This window comes from Lichenostomus cassidix, chromosome 2 (assembly GCF_008360975.1).
Source record: "Lichenostomus cassidix isolate B80296 chromosome 2, HeHo_3.0, whole genome shotgun sequence".
Lineage (NCBI taxonomy): Eukaryota > Metazoa > Chordata > Aves > Passeriformes > Meliphagidae > Lichenostomus > Lichenostomus cassidix.
In genome coordinates this window covers 134095813-134119507 of record NC_139482.1, presented here as the reverse complement: position 1 = coordinate 134119507, position 23695 = coordinate 134095813, and the positions used below count along the sequence as shown (strand labels likewise).

Sequence of the window (23695 nt, the reverse complement as noted above, 5' to 3'; positions counted from 1 at the left end):
CTCCACCGGCGCCTCACCCCCCCCGAGGCGCGACCAGGGCCCTGCCCAGCACCGCACCGCGCACTCGGACCGGCCCGACGAGCGCCTCGGGCACGGCAAGGGAGATGGGAAGGGAGGGCAGGGGAGAAGGGAGGGCAGGGGAGAAGGGCAGGGCAGGGGAGAAGGGCAGGGCAGGGAAAGGGCTCGGCCATCGCCCCCACTTTAGCTCCCCGCCGAGCTCCATCCGCACCCCAAACTCGCAGCCCGCCCATCCCCACAGACCGCAGTGCGCAGGCGCCAGTCCTGCCCCGGGCGGCCGGCGGGGCGGAGCCGCGCAGGCGCAGCGCCCACAAGAGCCGCGTCGCGCCTCTGCCTTTCCCCTCTGCCGGCGCCAAGATGGCGGAGTACGACCTGACCACCCGGATCGCGCACTTCTTGGACCGGCACCTGGTCTTCCCGCTGCTGGAGTTCCTCTCCGTCAAGGAGGTGCGTGTCTCTCCTAAGGCTGGGAAAGCCGGCTGCTGGAGCGGGAAAGTGGCAAGTCCTGCTGGCAGGTGCCGGAGCTTCCCGTGGGCCTGGGCGCGCCGCGGCCGGCGGCTTCCTCCCGTGGGCCTGGGCGCTGCGCGGGCCGGGCGCGGCCGTGAGGGGCTCGGAGTCTCCGTAGGAAGGAGCTCGGGGCTCCTGTGCCGCGTGGGTCGGGGAGCGAAGCGTGTGGGGCTGCTGAGGGAGGGATGGGAGTGGGTCCGAGGGGAGGCCCGAGGCAGCCGCTCCTTGATCACGCCGCACGGCTCCTCGAGCGCTCGCTTGCGATCAACACAGAACTCCTGCACGTTCTCCTTCCTCGGATTTAGTGTAGTGTCTTTCTCAGCTGTATGCGGAGAAGGGAAGAGCCATAATTCTCCCTCGCAGCCGCAGTGCCACAGAGTGGGACACCCTGGTATCCCCCGCGGCCCTTGGTGCTCGGGCTGTTCCGCCGCCCCAGCTCAGGGCGCTCTGTGCGGTTGCGCCAATGATACTTACTCATTTTAGTTTGAAACCCATGTCATCACGAATTTGTGCTGGGAACAAATATAAGTCTCTTCTGGAATTATTCCTATTGATCTTCTTATATACGTATCTTTGTTATATTGCTGTATCTTTATGTGATATTGCTACCCAGTAATGCCGGAGGTCCCTCACATGAGTACTTCAGATACTTCAGACTAAACCCTCATCTATCTAAATTATTTTAAAATAGAAGCAAAATGTGTAAAGTTACATAAGTTTTGAATTTAAAGTAGGTCTTATTTTAGGCCTCAGAAATGAACTGATTAACCACTCTTACATTGAGACAACTTGACCTAACAAGGCATCATGTCTAGCATGTTGATTCTGCTTAATGTTGTCATCTTGGGGGCATTTTTATATTAGCATTTTTAAATAAGCTGAAGTTAAATAAACAGTTAATTCTGTGGTGTTAATTTTGAGCAACACAATGTTCAGAGCCAGATCAAACTTCTGCAGATTCTATATCTGAGATATCCATTTATGGTGAGTTGCAATACAGACCATGTTCAAATGTGTTTTTTGAGGAATATACTGGATTTGGCCCTCGCCTACATCTTCAACACCTAACAGCAGTTTGCAACTCACTGTGAAATTTTGGATGATGAACTCGAAAAAACAATTTGAAAAGTTTATAAACACACCATCCAATTACATAGCCACTTTGAATTTGTTCTTATGCTATAGACCTAGCAACATATTTTAGATTAATCTGCACTACAATTAAATTATAAATTTAATCTTGTGCATCTCTTCTGAGAGCCACTTTAAATAATTCAACTAGTCCATGCTGTTCAGCATTTTATTTTACTTCAGCAAAGTATTCAGTACTTTGAAGGAAAAATATGATGATGGTTTTATTGGTTTTTAGTATATATATGTATCTAATTTTGCAATAGGAATTGCTATTCCTGTTGAAAGAGTACTAATGTTACTTGCCGTCTAATTAGCCCTTGAAGTATATGTTTCATAGATAGCAGGAAATTGTTGGTATTTTGCCAAGACTGAAAATGCAGAGAGGCTTTACTAAGAGCTTTCTAAGTGCTGTTAATGATAGAGCTGTGAGATTTGATATTTAAAACAATTCAATTGTACAGAAGTCCATAAACTGTTGCAAAGGTAACTATGTTTCATTATTGAAACTCTTTAACACTATTCAAATGAATGTGTTAATAATTCCTGTTTCAGATATACAATGAAAAAGAGCTACTCCAAGGAAAACTGGATCTCCTTAGTGATACCAACATGGTGGATTTTGCTATGGATGTGTACAAAAATCTTTATTCCGATGAAATTCCTCATGGTAAGCTGCTCATTTAGATGTAAAACCTATTTTGCAACCTTTCTATCTAAAATAATAAATAACTAGTGGTAATTTGCTTGTTGCATTCCAAAACTATAATACCATTATCTTCGGTGTTACCAAAAGAATGTGCAATGCTGAGACAAATAGAATTCCCTAATCCTGGGAAGTTTTGGTGTTTTGGTCTGTCAGGAACTTAACCTTTGAGTAACCTCTGAAGTATTGAAATGCTGATTTGGTAACATCAAGTACTTTAAAGGTGTAGCCTAATGGAGTTGCACTAGCTTTTCATCTGTCAAGTTAAACGCTATTGCGCAATGATTTGGTGTAATTTGGTGACTTTCTCTTTGAAGCATCCAGTATGTTAAGACTAGATTTGCATTGTAAGTAATTCCATTAATCTGTCTGTGGCTGATTTTTAGACTTTGGAGAGAAAAAGATGTTTTTTAAAATGCATATTTTTGTCAATTCTGTGTATATAAAAATTGTTGTTTTTCTAAAAGAAAATACATTTTAAGATTATAATGAATATGATCTCTTACTATCTTATCCATGATTTTTGGAATTTTCCTGCTTACTGCTTAAATTTGTATCATCTTGAGGAGCGTTTTGGAATGGGGGGAAAATTAGTTTATCTACCCTTCTCTAATTTCTCTCGTTAATGGGTGTTTTGATTTTGAGGGGGTTTTTTCCAGTTCTTTTTTTAGTGAGTTGGGTGTTTTGTTTGTTTCTTCCTGACCTAGTCTTTCAATATCCACTGTATTCCTATTTCTCCATCTTTTTTCGCATTGGGAAATTCCTCACCTTTTTCTTAGCTATTGGGACTAGAGTCTATTTTGCCTGCATCTTAGAAGGAACAGGCTTGGGTGCCGTTGCATTCTTCCTCTGGATCTTGGTCTTTTCAGACCCTTGATACTGCAGTGGTGGCTGCTTGCCTCTTTGGAAAGATATGAAGAGAACTGATAGACTTATGGATGTTGAAGTCAATGTTTTGACCAAGTCTGTGCTATCATGAGATATTGTTATGGGCATGTGTACGGTGATACATGGGACTTGTAATATATATAATGAGAACCAGAGGGTTTCATTTCTGTAATCTAATAAACAGCTGTAACAATAGCTTCATCTTTAGGTTACTTAGCAGTTCTACTGATTAAAAAAGTCAGGCTGTATCAAGGCTATAAAAAATCTCAAAGCTGAGTAGGTATTCCTCTTTCTTTCCCTTCTTCAGCCTTTTTAAACTGTTGAAGAATATTACTGTTATCAGTAGTCAATAAGGAATAAAATACTAAATTAATAAATAACACAAGAAATAGCAATTCTAGCAGACTTCCGCAAAGTAACTACTCAAATGTCTTTGGAATTTTGATTATAGCCAGTTACTTAAGTAGGTTGCCTAAGAGTATAACTTCATAAGGTCACAGCTGCAAGAAAGTTGAATAAATTTGCTCCCTCAGAGAGCACTGCCTTCATTAAAAACCAGCAATTTCCATGCTTGTTTGAAGAGAGTATAAGAAAAACATGACGTCTCTAAGATTTTACGTCATCAGTTTGGCAGGGGTTTGGAGGGTTTTTTTTTTGTATGACTTTGCATTGTTTGATCTGTGGCTTTTATCAATTGACATAAGCAGAGCTAGTTCTTTCACACAGAGTCCATTTTTCTGGGTGCTTGCTTGCAAAGCTTCCTATGCAAAGGCCTTAACTTACTCTTGAGATCTTTCTGGTGTCATCTTCATGTGTCAGCGCTTATCAGAATGTGTGTATGGACAGGTGGTTCTTGTGGAATCACTGGTGTCATTAGAAGTTTATGCTGTTCTTTTTTAAGACTTCGCTGTTTAAAGTACTCAAAGCTAAGTGCACTTACACGGTTATAATTAGAAATGTCCCTGCACAATTTATAGTTGCTTTTGTCTTGTCTTCCATGAGATCAACTTACAATTACACATCCAGGAGATGTCGCAGGAAAACATTTTCGTATTCTTAGTAAGTCAACTGAATGTTTTTTCTTTCATCTGTTTCCCCTTCCTCTTTTATAATCTCAAGAGTCAACTGAAGTTGGAGATAATTTCTCCTTATTGGAACACTTCCTGTCAGGCAAGTTGTTCTTATATTTAGGTTGGGTCACCATTATGGTGTTAGTGCACCTTGGATGTCCTGTTCAAATATCCATGTAGTCAGATCATGAAAGGAAAGTCTGCTCTGTTCACCGTGTCATTGAGTGTTCTGGTGTGTGGCTCCCTCTCACAGTTTCCTGCATTTATCTCCTGGGATTTAGTCTTGGCTTCTGTGATCCCATGTTTCCTGGGTCACATAGCCAATGTCAGGGTGATTTTTCCTTTTTTTTTTTTTTTTTTTTGAACATATACACTCTTCTCAATTTTAATGGAATCTTCATTTTATTGCATTCCTAGCACTTGGTGAGGAATTTGGGGTCTGTGTGTAATAATCACCCTAAAACAGTTAGTTCAATTTCCTGTCATAATGGGCTTAATGTTTCCATTAAACTCAGAGTGTTCAAAATTGTAATTTTGCAGGTTGAGCTGCTTGAAATTTTTCCTGTCAGTTATTAGTTAAGTATTCTATAAATGTGCTTTCAGAATGTGATCATCAGTCAGAAGAAAATCAGTCTTTGTGGAAATCGTTGGACTGTTTACTTTTTTCCAAGTTTATTTGGAATAAGTGAACTTACTTGAAACGTTGTTTCTCCTTTAGTGGAAGCATGAAGATACCTTGTCTAATACAGACTCTGCTCCAGCTGTACCTGCTCTCTGGTGGCCTCCACACAGGAGGAAAAGAACCAAATGTTAGGAGTTTTTACTAAGTTACAGAGTTGTTACATACTTCTGGGTTTGAGATTTGACTGAGAGGACAAGGAAGTAGGAATTGGGAAGATGTGTTCAAATGTCAGCACCAGGGAATTACAGGTTGGTTCATGTAAAAACTTAAAGCATTATATTAAAACCTTTTCATCTGTGTGTTCAGCTTTGCGTGAGAAAAGAACAACTGTTGTTGCGCAGCTGAAGCAGCTTCAAGCTGAAACGGAACCTATTGTCAAGATGTTTGAGGATCCAGAGACTACGAGGCAAATGCAGTCCACTAGGTAATTTCTAACATTATTTGTCAAGATGGCTTTTTGGTACCTTTCAGGTATTGCTGCTAGGAATGCTTTCTGTGTAGTAACTGCAAGAAAGACATTTTTATTTCCAGGCAGTATTTAAGTAGTGCTTATGGTCAGGTAATTGAAATTGCTGGACACAGTTTGCTCTTTTCAGTGCTTTTACCTGTTGTGCAGAAGGCATCTGTTGGTTTTAGTGTTTGTGAATCAACTTTGTACAAGTTGGACATAATCCAGTGCAGTCCAATCACAGGGGCTTTTTTGTTTGGCTTTGATTGGGTTTAGAGTTTTTGAGGGGAAATACGGGCTAAAACAGTTCAGATTCTCTTTTCTGCCTTCCACAGAGGATTATGGAGTGTCAGATTAGTCTGGGTGGCCTGGTGGATAAGCATCCTTTCAGCCTCACAGCACATATTTCTTTAAAGTGTTCTGTCCTTTCCCCCCTTACCCTCTTCATCCCCATACTGTTCCAACTTGTTGATGTAAGGTAGGACTTACAATAGTCCCTCTAAGATGCATCCAATTTCTTAAACATTTTCTTGTGGGAGTAGTTAAAGTATAATGAGTGTGTCTGCACATTATATCTAAGGTCTATTAGAGTTTCACTGTGGTTAGGCTTGAATTGGGCTCTGTAGGAAAGAGTTCAGCTGTAGTCACTGAGGAGTAACTGCACCTTCTGTAGAGATATGGGCAGCTATTTGTTTGGCATAAATTACTGCTTGTTTCCTTTGCATAGGAAACATTGTTATTGCTGTTGTAAATGTGTCTGACAAACTCTGGAATGCTAATTAGATCCTTTCTTCAGCCTTACCTGCCCTAGAATTTTAAATAGAGCATACTGTATCAGGGCACCTATGGCTCAACTTGAAGATGAAGCCTATACTTCTGTTTACTGTTATGCGTCCACTGATGTGGAAGGCTGTAACATTACTTCTGGAATTTCTTAGGAAAATATTGAATGCACAAACTCTTCTTTCTGTGTTCAGAAATCTTCTCTGTATTAGTATACCTTTGTTTGGGAACAAACCCCCAGAAGAATATGGGTCCCTCAAGGGGGAGTAACTTGATTAGAATTTACTGTTTGTTTCAAATACAGATTATCATCCTTTTTTCCTTTCCCCTGCAGCTCCTGGCATTTTTTTTAGAATTTGCTGTAGATTAGTTTAGATCATGATCAGTGCAGAAATGGTGAGGTGCAGTGTATTATGTCTCAATGCACACATGAAACAAGATGTCAGCAGGAATAATGAAATCTGTTAGCTTTACGACATGTCAGAAGTTTTTTTCTTTCCTGGTGTCACCAGAATGTATTGAAGCTTCTGCTGTAAAAAACATTAACTAAGTAAGCTGCCTTTGTATCTGATTTCAGAAAGGATGTTCAAGTTGGGTAATTACCTAAAGAAAAGAAATTGCATTTGTTTATTACTTGTGATTATGCAAAACCAGGAGCCACTTGCTTTTGGAGGTACAGCTTTGAAAGTCCCAGTTAATATGGCAATTGAGTCTATCTTGAAAATCTTGATATTACCATAACTATTCCAATCTAATTGAACATATAGAGGTCTTGTCCAATTCTTGTTTGCCTTTAGCCAGGTTTTTATAATAATACTTAGTCTAGAAAGATGTTATTAAAATACAACCATTTCTTGGGAAATGTGCTCTGTTATTTGATTGATTCACTGAAATTGGTCAGTAGTATGTACTTCAAATTAGAAATGCTTTCTTTGGGGGCAAGAGATACAATCAATAAATGCATGGAATATAACTTGCCTAATCCTATAGAACATTAGCCCAACTACTCATGTGCAGCAAGTTTTGTTTTACAACTGGTGTGTGATTTTTGTTTGTAAAATTTCTGGAAACTTCACAGCTCAGAAGTTCTGGTTTTGGTTTTTGGTTTGGCAGTAGTGCTAATCCAGATTATTGGGGTTAGATAGTAATGGCTAGAATTGGGCTGAAAGATGTCCGTCTGTCCAGATCTAAGTAGTGTGCTGTAGACAGTAGAAAGAGCTTTTGATTCTGGGATTTTGATTTTGGGAGCTCCTGCTGGTGACTTTGAATATGTATCAAATTCTTACCTGCATATTATCAGGACTTTAGATCGTGGCTTTTGATCCAAGACAGCACTGGTTGGAATATCCAAGTCTGGGAAATGATGTGTAAAGGAGACTTTGCAGGTCTTTCAAGAATAAGCCAAAATATTTCACTTTTCTAAGCAACTGTTGGAGGACGTTGACTTTAAAATTGCAGAGTGATAGTCAGTATTCCTTGTCCTTAAAGTATGTTCTACTGGAATTAGAATATGAGAGTGAGAAGAGCTTTAATTTAGAATTTACCTTGCATACTGAAAGCTAAGGATGCTATCAAATTTAAAGCAACCTTCCACCCTTTCTTAACTGGAGTTATTGTTGCAGGTAACTTTCATTATTTAAAATCAGAATAATTTTAAGGTTTTGAAACTTTCTGACACTTTAGTAATAGATGAGTATTTCTGCAGCTGCTTTTGAACAAGTGAAGGAATTATGCTCTAAATTCATGCTCAGTTTTGTGTATTTTACCTTTAAAATGATGCTGCATTGTGTAGTATGTTGCATGGTGGCTCTCAATTTATTTTGTAACAGAGCACTTTCTGTCTTTTTATTACAGAGATGGTCGGATGCTGTTTGACTATTTAGCTGAGAAGCATGGGGTAAGTGTTTTAGCTGCTGCAATTCAGTTCTAAGTATGTCCACCCAACCTCCCTCACAGCTGACAGCATTTTGACCAAGTGTGGCCTAGCCTTTTTCCCTGTCTCCTATCAATGCAGCTAAGAGGCAGAACTCCTAATATCAACATATTTAAGTCTTTGAACTTTTAATTTTTATGCAAACAAACAAACAAAAAAATCTGAAACATAATGCTAGCTGCACCTGTGTAACTTAGGTGCTTTACTTTGTAATGCAAGTTTTCACCTTTTTCCAGTACTGGTGTAATCTTTCATTCCATAGCATGGATTGAGGGTATAATAGTTTTCTATTGTCTTTTCATATGTACAGTGTTTTTTGAAAAGCTACAGATTCCAAAGCTTACACTACTATTAAAATTGGCTTCTGTTAGTGTGGTTTTTTTCCTAGTGAATAAAAGCTTTTATTGTATTCCTTTTCAGTTTAGGCAGGAGTACCTAGATACACTCTACAGGTATGCAAAATTCCAGTATGAGTGTGGTAACTACTCAGGAGCTGCCGAATATCTCTACTTCTTTAGGGTTCTGGTAAGTTTTGCTTGGTTGGTGGTTTGGGGTTTAGTTTTGTGGTAAGTTTGTTGGGTGTTTTGCTCAATGAAATATTTAAACCAGTAAATTGTCCATATTCATTCTTAGAATATAATACTTTTAAGCTTTTTGAGGCAATTACTGTATTCCAAAGTTTACAGAACTTGTTAATAAGCATCAGTATTGTTTAGTAATTCTGATATTTTGAAGCAGAATTCAGAATTGTTCTTTAAAATGTGTAGGTCTTGTAACATTTAATTGTACAGCAAAATGAATACTTGTTTTTATGAATACTTGGTTTTGTGCACAGGTGTAGTCAACAGCAGTGCAAAGCATGCATATTGAATGTAATCGGTGGTAATGGTGAAGTGCCACCTTCATATCTGGACTCTCAAATGTCCTCTGTTGAACTTTGCGATGGATTTAAGAGTATAAATCATCTCCCTATGAAACGTGAACAGCTTAGATGATGAATGTAGAACCAGATCCATTGTCTCTGAAGCAACTCTTTTAATGTTGTTTTAATTCATATCATTTGTTACTTGTGGGAGTGAATTTTGAGAATAAAGACTTCATGTCTTGTAAGAATCTCAACACAGTGTATTCCTTGTTGGTAGTCAGTGAATGTGTTGCTTTACTAACAAACGGAAATTTAAGGTAACTGCTTGGAGATCTAGATAACGTAGCTGGAACAGCTGCAGTACCTAAAAGCAGTTATTGTGAATAGCTACCTCTAATTAAGTGATTTGGAACCAGTGCAGAGCATGTGAACCTTCTCAACTAAGTATCTGCTAAATTGGCATCTTGGTTGATGGAGTTTGTAAGTCAGTATCTCATTGATCTGTGCAGTGATTGCTGAAAACATGTAGTGGTTCATATGTTGATACTTTTTTCGTGCTAATTTCTATTCTCATCTAAAAGTAATCTTAACTCTGAAATACTGCTGATCACAATAATATCTGTAATTGACTGTAATTAAAGAAGAAAAATTGGAAAACGTATCTTTAATCAGAAGACTAGGGTTTAAAGGAGGAATTAGTTGAGTTCTTCGTTTAAATTTTGATGCTAAAGCTGATTTTCAGTGGTACAGGTTCTTTTTATGTGCCAAGAGGTGAAATGAAACCTATGTATGTAGGTTTGCGGACAACTATCCTTAATTCTTCATGCCTTAATCCTGGACATAGCATTATGTTCTTATATGTCAAGTTACTAATCTTAAAAAGTGAAGTACTGATTTTGTGCCAGTATTAGTTTAGTATAGGACTTTTGTTACTAATTCTGATGGGAGAAGATTTGTTTAAAGTTCTGTGTGATGAAACATAATCTGTGAAAGAACTATTGTAACCAGTCTGAGAACAGAATTTGACACTGTGAATGATGTAGTGCAACTCGTTCCTGTATAAAACTAACACAGCTTGATCTTGGGACTACTCTTACAGGAAATAGGTTCACTGCTGCAAAGTTGGGTTCTTCTGGACATTTCTGTAACAAGTACACTTCTGGGCAAAGCATTAGCAGGAAGAGTTTGGAATGCTAGCTTTTTGAAGGTGGTTACTTATTATTATGAGTTCTTCAGGAGCCTGCCTTGTAACAATCTTGTTTTACTAGATAAGAAGCATTTTATATGGTGAAACAAACAAACAAAAAAAAATTGGAACCAGTGTGTTATCTGCTGCTTAGTCTTTTTTATTTTTTTTTTTAACTGAAACTGCAGCAGCATGGATCTTTGTCTTACTTTGACAGGATTTCCTAGTTTGTGCTTAAGAAATTTTACTACTGTTTTTTCTTCTGTGCCTGAGCTGCGTTTCTGAGGGGGGAAAAAAAAGCACTTAATGTGAAGAGTTAGGACTATGCAAAATAGATATTTTGTAAATTAAAAATACTGCCAGAAAATATGTTTTGTGATTTTGAAAGTAAATAATATTTTTAAAAAAAAAATACTTAAGAGTGTGACTTTGTTGCTATTGTTGAAATTAGGTTCCAGCAACAGACAGAAATGCTTTGAGTTCTCTTTGGGGAAAACTGGCATCTGAAATCCTGATGCAGAATTGGGATGCAGCCATGGAAGATCTCACAAGACTAAAGGAGACAATAGATAATAATGTAAGTAAAATATTGGGCATGTTAGCAAAGTGAGAGGTTAGAGGTGCTAGTATTCAAGCTTTATTATAAATCACTTGCAGTCTTGTTTAGGAGTAGGTTACCACCTTTTCACTTGATACACTCTTATTGGCAGTGGGAGAGTTGAAGGATGTTCATGGAGGAGTAACGAAGCATTCTTTTTCAAATTGCTTGCCTCTTTACACCTTAAAAAGTTCTCCTCTATATTTTCAATTATATTTCCAATGAACAAACAAATCTTAAGGATGAGTTTGAGAGCAACTCAAACTCACAATTTCATTGTGTGAAATTGTTGCTTAAATTTCAGATACTTGTACTATTCATTTTCTGTAAAGAATAAAATGCATGTAAATAAACCTTGTTATCTCATGAAGACAGTGCTTTTGGCAGAAAATGCAAGACAGTTTGTATTTGGAAACAGTTTTCAGCTAGTTGAGCTTTCTTGACAAAACTCTCCTGAGTTCAGATGAGCACCAAGAGCATAAGGGGAGAGTGGGGCTGCAGGACTAATTCAGAGCAACTGAAGGGATTAGGGGCCTCTCAGTCTTCCTCTGGCCAGCTTGTGGAGTTTCACTGGCCATATCTGAGATGTGGAAGTTTTACTCTCCTGAGCCAGAGTCTTGAAAAACTGTACTTTTTTTTGTCCCTCAGTCATTCTTTTTCTGTGTGGCAGATAATTAGTGTTAACAAATTTTCTTCTGTAATTTTGTCTTTATGTTTCTGTATGGTTATAATAAACTATTTGACTTTTTCATTAAACACCAAGATTTTTTTAGGGTAGAATCATTGCAGTTTGTTATCATGCTCTTTGGAGTGATGATTACTTACTTTGTCAGTTAATCCTCAGCGTGTTGTTTTGCAGTCTGTTTAAAGTGCTGTTGAAATCTGGAGCTAATGCAGGTTCTTGTAGCTGAGCCTTTGTTTGTCCATTATCAGTGGGTTTAAATGAAGATAATTACATTATTTTTTCTTGGCTAAAAGTGATGATAGAGTTTCATTGTTGCCTGAGGGTCTATGGCAAAAAAAAACAAAAAAAAAAGCCAATCTTGTGATGATTTGGAAAGGAAGCAAAACAGAAAAGGTGAAGAAGCCAGGTAGTTTCTTAGATCACATTTGAGGGAAGAGGGAATACAAGGAACAACGTTCAGAATTAAAAAGGGACGTAAATTAGGTTAGTATGGTGGTCTTGGAGAGCTAAAATCTCTGCTCTAGCCATAAACAAAATGCAAATTTTGGCAAACAATTTGGAATATAATATTGGAAAATTTATTGTGCTTATAATTTTCTGTAGACATATCATTGAGATGACAAAAAAGTTGGATATCAAACTCTACCTGAGCGTGATGACAGTTACAAGGAGCTAATGCAAAATAATGTCATTTTGAGCAACTACAGGTTACCATGGATTAGTATTCAAGCAAACTTTGTGTTATGTTTGAATTGAACCAATGTTATATTTTTGCTTAGTCCGTCAGCTCTCCACTGCAGTCTCTTCAGCAAAGAACATGGCTCATCCACTGGTCTTTGTTCGTGTTTTTTAATCATCCTAAAGGGAGAGACAACATCATTGACCTTTTTCTCTATCAGCCACAGTAAGTTGAGTTTTACTATATGGCATCTTTACATCAAATTGAAGGTAGATGACAAATATGCACACTTGTTGAGCTTCAGGCTGCAGGGTTGAAGGTATTGTTCTACTCTAATTTTGTAAAAAGCTATTTAAAATTATTCTTCAGGGAAATCTGAGACTGAACATGATAATCAAAACACTGTATCTATTTGTGAGAGGATTGAATTATTTTATGTAGATCTAACAGTCCTCATTGCATTCACTTGGATGCTCTCTGCTAGCTTGATATTTTATTTTTTTGTGGCACCCAAAACTGTCTCCAGGACTCCAGGTGAGGCCACTGCAGTATGCAGCAGAGTGGGACAATCCCTCCCTTGCCCAGCTGGCGATGCTGTGCCTGATGTCCACCAGCACAGAGTTGGTTGGCCCTCCTGGCTGCCAGGATACACTGGGACTCATATTCAACTTCTTGTTGACCAGAACCCTCAGGTCCCCTTTCTGCTGTCCAGCTTCTCATTCCCCAGTCTGTACGTAGTTCCAGGGTTGCCCTGTTCCAGATGCAGAATCTGACACTTGCTGTTATACTTAATAGAATTGATGATTGTCCAGCCCTCTGATTCCTTTGTCGGGATCTCTCTGCAGGGCCTCTCTGCCTTTGAGGAGTTAACACCTCCTCCCATTTGAGTGTCATCAACAAATTCAGTGTACTTTTAAGTTCTGCATCTTACCTGTGTTTTTTCTTTCTAGATATCTCAATGCAATTCAGACAATGTGCCCACATATCCTCAGATATTTGACTACTGCAGTCATAACAAATAAGGATGTTCGTAAACGCAGACAAGTGCTGAAAGATCTAGTCAAAGTTATTCAGCAGGTAAGGACAGCAGTGTCTGGTATTTTCTGCCTCTTTTTTATAGAGACTTCATGATAACTTTCTTCTAATAATATACCTGGGTTAGGGTTTGAGGTATTTTGATACTTGTTTTTTGTCAGTGAAAGTTTTTACTGAAGTAAAATGCATATCGGTCAGTGGAGGACAGAATCATTTTTTTTTCCTCCTTTCATATAAATCAACAATGAGTACAATAGAGTATGCACTCAGTTCTTACTTTCTATATGATTAAATGCAGGAAATTCAGTGAGATATGAAATGGCTATGGATCTGATTCTTCTTATTCAACCATCTGTATGAGAAATTGTTGTATGAATAAGGGTTCTTTCTTGCATTTCAGAGCCACTGAATTGTGTGTGTTGATTTGAGTTGATGTGCATTCTCTTGAAATTGGTTCTGTTGTCACAGTTACATGAGGATGGAGATACAGAGAAGAGCAATAAAAGAACTGTGCTTGATAGCAGTCAACGAGGTTATGGTCCGGGTTTTTATCTGAAATCAGCATGCCACTTGTGTACAAGCCATTACACTTCAAACACTTGATAATGTTGTAAATCATAAATATGTCTGTGTGTATGTATATTAATATGACAATACAGTTATTACAAGCTAGCAGTCAATTATATGCACTTCAGTCATTTGGAAAACTACCTATGCAAAGCATGAGCAATGCAAAGATCAAATTTTAGTGACCCCTTAATCTGGTTTTAAGCATTAATGTTCACAAAAAGTAGCATTAGAAGCATAAGAAACTAAATTAGTGTTATGTGCTATGACTCATCTTTTATCTGAAATCTGATTGTAACATTGAGCTTCTAATATGATATGAATTTCTAGTACTTCTTGCTTTTGTTTAATCTTGCACACTGTTAGGGTATTCCTCTTGGAAATACCAAGTTGGGCTTTGGTTTTGAAATCTCCTATCAGGTTTCTTAGTAGTCTTCTACTCTGTATGATTTGTGATATTAAATCACTATCTGGTAGAGGTTTCATAGATTTGAAGTAACTTACATGGTACTGATCTAGTAGCAGGAAAGGATTGTTTATACGTGCAACATCTTTGCAAGTATTGATAGGTACTGATAGGTAAGCAACTTGTTGTTTTTTGAATTCAAGAGATGCTCATTCTAAGACTGTTTTTCAAAGTGAGTGTTAATAATAGTTAACAAGTATAATATTTATGTGAAAAACATTTATATATAAAACTGAATTTTAAATCTAAATAATGAGATTGTAGATACAGTTCTTTGGGGAACAAAAAAATAACTCTGATCCTTCAAATTCTCTCTCAGGAATTCCCTTAGCCTGTTGATCTTACTGTATGCTAAAGCAGATATTGATGCATATTGATTGAGGGTGTCTTAAAATATGCATTAGAAACACATAAGGGGATTCTTAATTACATCTGAATTTATACAATTGTATATAAGTATTTTATGTATAGAAAGTAGCAATTTTCTTAGCTATTTTGTCCATGAAAATCAAATGCTCATTCAGTTTAAAATATGAAGCATTTGGTGTAGGAGTCATCTTTGAAATCAGAATTTAGGAAGACTATTCTGTCATATCTTTATGAAATTTGGAGGCTTGATACAGAGACTACTTTAGTCTCCAGGCACTTTCCTAACCCAAAGATTACAGCAGTAAATGCTGAAGGTGACACTACACCTCTGGCTGTTTAACCAGACTGTTGGGAGGAAGCACATTTATGTAGCTTTCATAAGAGGAATTGGAAAGTTCACCTTTATTTTAAGGTGATGTATGCACTTGTTTCCACTATTATTTGGGGATTTTTAAGAATATAAGGAAAACTCACGTGACCGTATGGCCTTGATTTCAAATATTGTTCCTAATTTTTTTTTACAGGAGTCCTACACATACAGGGACCCTATCACAGAGTTTGTGGAATGCTTGTATGTTAACTTTGATTTTGATGGAGCACAGAAGAAGCTGAGAGAGTGTGAAACAGTAAGACTTAAAATATTTATAAGACTCCTTTGCCTTTAAGTAAAGACCTCTAAAATTCACAGTGGCCAGTTAATTTGTTTGAAGTGGTGTTTGATTCCACTGCCAGTGTTTTCTGATAAAATTTAATTCTTGTTTGGATGGTGTTGAGTTTTTTGACAACTCATAATGCTGAAATGTGACTTACTGTTAATAACATTATATTTAAGAAGTTCTAGAAGAAGCAGCAAATAGGCAATCATGCGTTTGGCTAAGCTAAGGTTTTCCATTAAAGTTTGAGAAATGCTTGAAGAAAAGCTCAGATTTGCCTTTTGTTGTGAAACATGAGTGGGGAGTCACATCTTGCATTGAAAGGATCTTCAGTAGAGTTAGGACAGCAGTAGAGTTTGACCTTCAGTAGAGTTACAGCCTTAGTCTCTTTGAGTCAAACCTCAGTGATCATGTTAGCATGCATTTTAAATTTAGTAAGATGCTGAACAATGAAAACTATTGCTAAAGTATAGCTTTTTCTCCACCTCTTCAAGCATAGCAATAATGTTTTTAGGTATACTGTGTGCTGCTTAGTTATTGGCAGTGTCTACTGGTAAATTTCTGCTCACGTGTTTGTTCTCATGTTCTCTTTCTGCATACACTTTCAGGTGCTTGTGAATGATTTCTTCTTAGTGGCTTGCCTTGAGGACTTCATTGAGAATGCCCGTCTCTTTATATTTGAGACTTTCTGTCGCATCCATCAGTGCATCAGCATTGGGTAAGAGAACATCTTCATTTGTCAGTTCAGAAAATCAGTCATGGATGGCAGTTTGACAAACTGGGTAAACTTCAGTAGTAAAGTATTCAGTCAGCAGATAAAATCCTAACTGAAATTTCATTTTGATAGTATTGTTTCTAGTTTTATAGCTCTGATGTGATGTACTTGAATTACAGTTACATTTCAGTGTTGAATTATTGTGTTTAACTTCAAAATAACCTCTCTACCACCCCTAGTTCCCCAAACAAGCTGTACTTCCAAGCTAAAACTTTGTTATGGGTTTAAGATCTCTACTGGGTCTATACTGGATTTAATGGGAACTTTCATAACCAGTCCTGGTGGCGTCATTTGGAGCTCAATTCCACATGTTGAAGTAGAATGTTAATGCTAAGTAAATACAAATTGCAAATACAGTAATTGTTTAAATTTATTTTTATTTAGTAGATACAGATACCCATGTCTATCTTATAGGTTTGTTCTTTGAAATTTATTAGAATCGCATTGCTTTTTTCATTAATAAAATAGAAATCAAAGAATCTTACTCCCTGTGGCACAAAGTGAGTGATTCAGCTGTAAGAATTGTCGTTAGCAAATATGTCTGTTGTTCAGATTTATTTTATAAATGCAGACTTTTCAAATGGATCAGCTCTGATGCCTCTCTTGTATATATATTAAAAAAAAAAAAACCGAAATGGGAAGATACTGTGTATGCTTGAGATCTCTTTCTGTTTGGCCTTTGGCCACATTCCCCATATTTCCACATTGCTTAAATTAAAAAGGAAAACATGAAGTGAAAAACTCTGAATGCTGTAAAAATCTCACTGATAGAGAGCAGTGCAGAGATCCTTGAGACAGCAGAAATGAAGGCTGTTGAATCGATCAAGTTCCACGAAGTCTTGTTACTAGCTTGTTTGCAGAGCAAATGTGTGCATCTCGTCCTCTGAGGAAAAGATTTTAGACTGCCTGATTTCAAAAGAAAGGGATTTGAGAGAAAATTGTCTTAATATTGCAAACTCCTTGAATGGACTGCTTTTCTTACGGATACGTATAGTTGGAGAAAGGACTGATTCTTACTACTTTTAATCTTCAGTCACTAGGTGACATATTTGTCTGCATTGCCTTTGGAAAATACTTTTTTTTATCCTTTGTATCAACTTAAAATAGTCAATGGCTTTGATGTAAAAGGGCAACAGTGGATTTGAGCATTTTAATCAGCTGTGGTGTATTGGGTTTTAAGCATGTAGTCCTAATAGTCAATGGAGCTACATGCTGTGAGCAGAGCTTTTGCCCACCTAATAGTCATTTTTATAAGAGGGCTGATGCTCTGTCTAAAATCACTTTAAGCAGAGAGCTGCACACCTAGGCATAAAGGGGTTTGAACAAGTATTTGGAAGAAGAAAAAAGTAAATACAGTTCTTTTAAGGATGAGTTTCTGGGGAATATAAAGCCCAATAGTGTCTTGCTATTTCTTATAAATTCTTTTTAGTGATGTGAATACTGCACATATTCAAGCGCAAGTTTTCAATGAAACTAGATGTTTAAGCTTTTTTAACTAGAGACTAGATATTTTTTAAGAAGTCTCCTTCTCTTACCTGCTCCAGTCAATGAGCAAAGACTCTGCAATGTGTATGTTAAATATTTTTCAAGTCTCTATCAAAAGATACTGATAAACTGTGGGCAGCATACCAATGATTCATTATGGCAAAAATAGCAAGCTTTATCACATTTTGTGGTAGGTGATTCCCATTTATTTAGTGTTTATTACTTATTTAGTATTTTTGTGCTGTGTGTGATATTTCAACTTTAAGTATGATAGAAAATACTGTAGTTGGCTGTCCTTGTTACGTGTGAGTGATTCCTAAATATCGGTAGCAGTGTCCTTCCTTTATAAACACTATAGTGTGTTCTGAGGCAAGTGATAGATTTGGAGTTGAGACATTTATCTCAGAATGACATGGATACTCCTACCAGCATATCCCTAAGTTAATTGCACATGGAATCAATTGTCAGTAATGAGGTGGTTCTCAGTAGGTCATTGTGTTTTTAATGATGGATATCAGCCTTAAATTTCTTTGCAAGCTGTTATAATCATTAGATGTGGGCTGATTAAATGAGGTGCATAAGTATTAGTGCATTTCAGACTTGCTTTTGAAGAAGTTAGCCAGTTGAAATGAATATTTGGCTAAGGCATAGTTCTTGCATTTCTTTGTTTGCAAGTGATTTCCACTGCTAATCCTGGAGCTGAAAAGTAGATGGTTGCAACATTGTTTGATGAGTACTGTTGGAGCATTCAGAATGAATTTGAAAGCAGTTAGTGGGAAACTTGCTATTCCTTATATTAAATAGGAAATAAATGCCTGGGGTTTTTTTCTACTTCTATCTCCTAGGGAGCTGACATTTTTCCAAAGGACCTAGTTGCTTTATCAGTTGTGACTTAAAATTTATGCATCCCAAATCACCCCGTGATTGGTTTGCTGTTTGAAATACCATGTTTAATAGGGAGTAATAGATGAAGTTAATTCTGAATGTATTTTAGTTAGTTTGATGTGCGTGTATTTAATTGAAGAGCTGAATAGCCTCCATTCTTCTTTTGTATTGCACACACAAGAAAACTATATGCAAGATGGGCTTGTACTTCTATAAACACGTGAGGAATTCAGTAAGCTTGCCCTATAGGTAAATGAAAACTTTAATAACACTAGCCCCAGCATGACCCAAATAAGTGAATTTTCCTTATAAAACAAGGATAGAAATGATATAAATTTTTGTGACTGTTTCAGCAAAACTGCCATTTGAAATTAACTGTAACTTGAAATGGTAGACTATTCTTTAAATATTAATACTGTTTTGTTATAATTGACTAATTTTTATTTAATTAGAGCAGAAATATTGGTAAGTAGTGGTAACCTATGATACAGCTTCCATTGCATCCTTTCCTTGATATTAAAGCTGTTAATGTGCATTTGTAAATCTAAATGTGTCACTATTACTTGAACTGTCAAACATGTATGAGACTAAGTTGTATTTTATGTCTCTTGAGAGTATTAAGTACTTGTTTTAACAGTGTGGTAGGAGAATAGTGGTGTTTGTTATAGAATTGTAATCAGGATAGATCTTCAGTGCATTTGCTCTGGAAGAATGGAGAATACTTTTGTGGCCATGTGTGTTACTTTACCAGGAAGGTACCTCTACGTTCTATATCCCATGCACTTTGGGTGGTGCTGGCTGCTTCAGTGTAGGCTGCAAGGAGTCTCTAAAATGGAATCCAGTTGCCACAAAGTGCAGGAGGATGGTCATCTCTTGTGTCAAAGGTGTGATAAAGTTTTAGGTTTTTAAATAGATTTATTCTTTATTCACTAAAAGACAGGTATTACCTGATAACTTCAGTTATTTTATATTAAAATTTAAAATCTATGTAAATCTCAAAGCTACAAGTTGATATAAAATAAGTTTTTACTTCCTTTTTGTTCTGTGATTTTCATTCTATGATTTTTAAGTTTTCCAGATACCTGTGCAGGAAAATAATACTTGCACTGAGGTGTTTTTTTCTGTTGTGTTGCTACATGTATACTGTGTTTGTTCAAAAAACACTTTTTAGTTTAAAAAACTACTTCTAAATCAGCTGAGCTAATAGTAGAGTGTAGATATAATAGGAAAAGGTGATGTAAAATACTTCATAGTTTCTGTCTTGGAGTGATTCTCTAGAAACCTGTGCCTTCTTCCCCACCAATTACACGGGGACTTTGTCAAGGAAAAAGGAAAGTGTAGGTGCTGTGTCTTGGAAGTCCTCTGGTTTAACGCTGTGAACCCAATTACAGCTCTGAGCAGGACCCACAGCAGTGTTCCATTATGCCTAGGTAAGAATCAACTGGGAAAGGCCTTATCTCCAAGAATGGAGATTTCACACTGTAATCCCAAAGTTGGGTTGCTTAATCCCCAATGTAGTGGCACTAGCCTTTCTTGTGGTCATCTGGAAGGGTAGTTACTTTATCTAAAGCTTACTAATGTTTCTAAAAGAGAAATGTGAGAATTACACAAACACCCCTGTGTACTTGGAGTTTAGTTTCCAGTCAAATGCTTAATGTCACTGATTAGGGATAATAAAGTGGCTGTACTTTTTTTCTATTAAAGTATCTCATGTTCTGCCCAGATGACTGATAATTCCGCAAAAATTTGCATGCCTGATGTCTTCTGCTCTCGTCTGCCTTCACAATTGCTAATTCAAACTCAGATTTAAAGGTCTGCAGGAACAGTAGCAACTGGGGTTGGATTTTACTTCCCCATATTTTTCCAAATTCAAACATTTGTTATCCATTTGTTGTATTATTTTGCTGAAGTGAGTCAGTGCAAATCCAGTATTTTAAGTTACTTTGTTGGTTTTTTTTTATTCACTTCATGTTTATCTATGGGGAAAAAAAATGGAATTTGATTTTGTAGTTGAGAGAAAGAGGAGAGATCAAGACCATATATAGGAGAGACAGCTATATGAAGAAGTGTATGTAGAAGTCCAGCCAGAGAGATGAGCTCACAGTTGATAAAGTATTTACTTGATGCAAATAATCATCAAGAAGAAAACCACTTTTTCAGGTGGAGAAAAATATTTTTAAGCAAGGCCCTGTAAAATGGTGAGAAGTTGACCTCTTGTGCAACTCAGTGTAGCCAGCTGGGTTTTTAGTCATGTCTGTAGCCCTTACCTCATGTTTGTTACCTTAGTCTGAAAGCTGATGGAAGAATGAGCGTTACAAATACCCTGTATGAGCCAACTGCCAGCAGGAAGCTGAGGGAGTTAGCTGGAAAGCCACAGGAAACGCTATTAGGAGGAATTATTCCTGGACGAGAGTGCATGTTTGATTAAGAATTTTCCTTTCTCTGTTCTCCCCCACCTTCCTTCCTTGAAATTGCTAGAAGTTTGAGCATAATGTATCTGTCATATCGTCTATACCAAGCTCATTCTTGTGGGTCATGTTCCTGAAATTTGAAGTGAAGTTTTCTAGCTAAACATTTTCCTGGTCTTAGTTAGTCTATACTTTCTTGACTGATTGCATATAAACAAGAATGAAAGCAATTCAGTTGTTCGTTTTTTGGGGTTTTTTTGTTTGTTTTGATTTTAATAATGGTGGTGGTGGTTTTATGTTAGTGGTGAAATTTTTTGAATGACAATTTTTCCAAGAATGTTTGTGTTAAAAAGGTTTAATTAGGAACATAGGAAAATTGTGCGGGTCACGATTTAAAAGCAATGTGGTGTAGTTCAGAGTAAGTATATATACTTCAGGATATGAATTTCATATTTGCAGTTGGGGTGGTAGATGTACAGGAGAACATGTATGTAAGTTTTAAAGTAATGTCAGTGAAATGAAAGTAAGCTCCCCAGGTATACAGTGTTTATTGAATACAAATTGTGGACTGTGCCAGATTTTGTGTTGGTTTGACTTGTATTCCATAACCCCTAGTTACGTTTACCAAAATCAGAGATTGTGGTAATTGTCACTATTTAATAAATTTGTTATCTTTCAGTATGTTGGCAGATAAACTGAATATGACTCCTGAAGAAGCGGAAAGATGGATTGTCAATCTAATTCGAAATGCACGATTAGATGCCAAATTGGATTCAAAGCTGGTAAGGGTGTAGATAGAATCATGGAATGGTTTTTGTTGAAGGACATTAAAGACCACGTAGTTACAACCCCCCTGCAGCAACACCTCCCACTATACCAGATTGCTCAGAGCCTCATCCAACCTGGCCTTGGGCACTTCCAGGGATGTGGCATCCACAGTTTTTCCAGGCAACCTGTTCCACCCTCACAGAAATCTAATCTAAACCTACTCTCTTTCTTAAAGCCAGATGAATCCAAGTGAATTTGTTGAGTTTTTCATTAAATTTCTTTTACTTCATGGGCAAAGAAAAACAGTAGAAATCACAACTTTCTGTTCCTGAATCAACTGTAGATGATTTCATGTATTATGTTTTGATCTTGTCTGTAAGAGAATCTGTGAAAGTTCTGAAAGCAGAGTGTTATGTTAAAGGTCTTTGCATTGTGAGCAAATGTTAATTTTTTTCTGTCTTTGCTGGGTTTTAGGGCCATGTGGTCATGGGCAACAATGCAGTCTCACCTTATCAACAAGTGATTGAAAAGACCAAAAGCCTGTCTTTTCGTAGTCAAATGTTGGCTATGAACATTGAGAAGAAACTGAACCAGAGTGGTAGATCTGAGGTTGGTATAAGTTACGTTTTTCTGAATTCTTGCTGTCTTTTTTGTGAGAGATATATTTAAATCTAATTCTTAACCTATGCCTTAATTCACCAAAGGTACCTACTCCTAGTTCTAATACTAGGAATTATATTGGAAAGGGCTTACTTTCTTATGGTGAGAATTAGACAGTAGTTCTTACTTTCTTTTAGCCTTTCTCTTCATCATTAGATTTTCTTCTGTTGCATACTGTTTCTGTCATTTGCTGCTCTGCTTTGTTTAAATGGTCTCCTTCACCATTTGTTAGTGGCAGATTATGAAGTGTGACACCTATGAAAGTAGTTATAGTGCTTTTTCCAAGTGAGTTGTACTTAAAGTATTATAAGTGCATATGTGGTATTGAAAGAAGAATGAATGGTGCTTACAACTGGAACATGGAAGAGGAGTTGTGCAAAACTCTAACTGTTAAACCCATTTAATGAAATTCTAGAGAATATAATTAAGTCATTGAAAGGTTTAAGTAGAACCAGTGAAAATGAGAAAGTTGGCAAGATACCTGGTTTTGCTTCCCTCCACATTACAATGTGGGAAGCTCTGTGAGGGAGAGCAGCACTGTAAGGGGGATGGATAACTCTCAGGTCCACTAAGGACCCACCCATACATGTTTAAAACAAACAAAAAAAGTCAGACAGAGCAAACCACACAGTCAAAGAGCTTAAACATTGAAAGTTTTATTGAGCCTCCTCACTGCTTGGCTGAAATACTGGTGGAAGTTGGAGAAGCAGTGGTGCACAGTTTATTGTTAATGGGAAGTCACGTGAAACTTGTGTGCCATTATTTTCAAAATATAGCTGAAAAATTATCCCATTATTTATATTGGACTCTTCTAGAACTTCCTTTTCGAAACTGCTAGCTTGGAGGACTGTAGCTGTACAACTTAATTACAATATGTGTGTCTGTTATATCAACAGTTGCTTTAATCTTACAGGGTATCCTTCACTAATTAACAGCATTCCCACTTCATATCCATAGACAGTATTAGAATTTTTTAAGTTTATGTGTCATAAATTTTGGTAACTATTAGATAATGTAGTAACTTCTAACCCTTTTTTATTCATTTTTTAGGCACCTAACTGGGCTACTCAAGACTCTGGCTTCTATTGAAATACTTCTGCCGTGAGGGGAAATCTGTTTATTTGACTAGACAACACATAAATGTGAAACCTTTTTGAGAAAAAGTAATTATATGTTAGAGCTAATGTTATTTGAATAAAATTGGCTACTTTTAACAGTATGTGTGTGTCTGATTTAAATGCACTCTTATGTTATATAGGGGCTTTTTAACATTATGGTATTCTACAGCATTTTGAAACACATTTTGCAAAATGTAGGATGTCAGTTCTGTTAGATTTGTTTGTACCAAAGGATGCTTTTGCTCTCAGGGCTGTCTGAGTTTGGAAGAAGGGATTTATCGATTTTTACTACGTGTTGCAAATGTTGCATTTTAAAAAAATAAAAGT

General features: G+C 37.2%; 1 protein-coding gene and 1 long non-coding RNA gene across 4 annotated transcripts; one reads left to right on the top strand and one right to left on the bottom strand.

The window, feature by feature from the left end:
• Window positions 1–305: 305 nt before the first annotated feature.
• EIF3E (eukaryotic translation initiation factor 3 subunit E) lies at window positions 306–23464 on the top strand. Of its 3 annotated transcripts, none has more exons than XM_085053410.1 (14): window positions 306–465; window positions 2212–2326; window positions 4370–4420; window positions 5309–5426; window positions 8088–8130; window positions 8587–8691; window positions 10669–10794; window positions 12280–12404; window positions 13130–13256; window positions 15141–15242; window positions 15878–15987; window positions 21502–21604; window positions 22065–22199; window positions 23301–23464. In XM_085053410.1, exons 1-14 carry the CDS (start codon window positions 376–378, stop codon window positions 23337–23339), a joined length of 1389 nt encoding a protein of 462 aa, XP_084909536.1. In that variant the 5' UTR covers window positions 306–375; the 3' UTR covers window positions 23340–23464. The 3 variants fall into 3 exon arrangements, with proteins under 3 accessions (XP_084909536.1, XP_084909535.1, XP_084909537.1); XM_085053409.1 differs by lacking the exon at window positions 4370–4420 and adding an exon at window positions 4253–4309; XM_085053411.1 differs by lacking the exon at window positions 4370–4420.
• LOC146442334 (uncharacterized) lies at window positions 18750–19784 on the bottom strand. Its single transcript, XR_014850231.1, has 2 exons — window positions 19522–19784; window positions 18750–19456 (listed from the first exon to the last, which is right to left on the bottom strand). It is a non-coding gene; the product is annotated as an uncharacterized LOC146442334 (long non-coding RNA).
• Window positions 23465–23695: the final 231 nt, after the last annotated feature.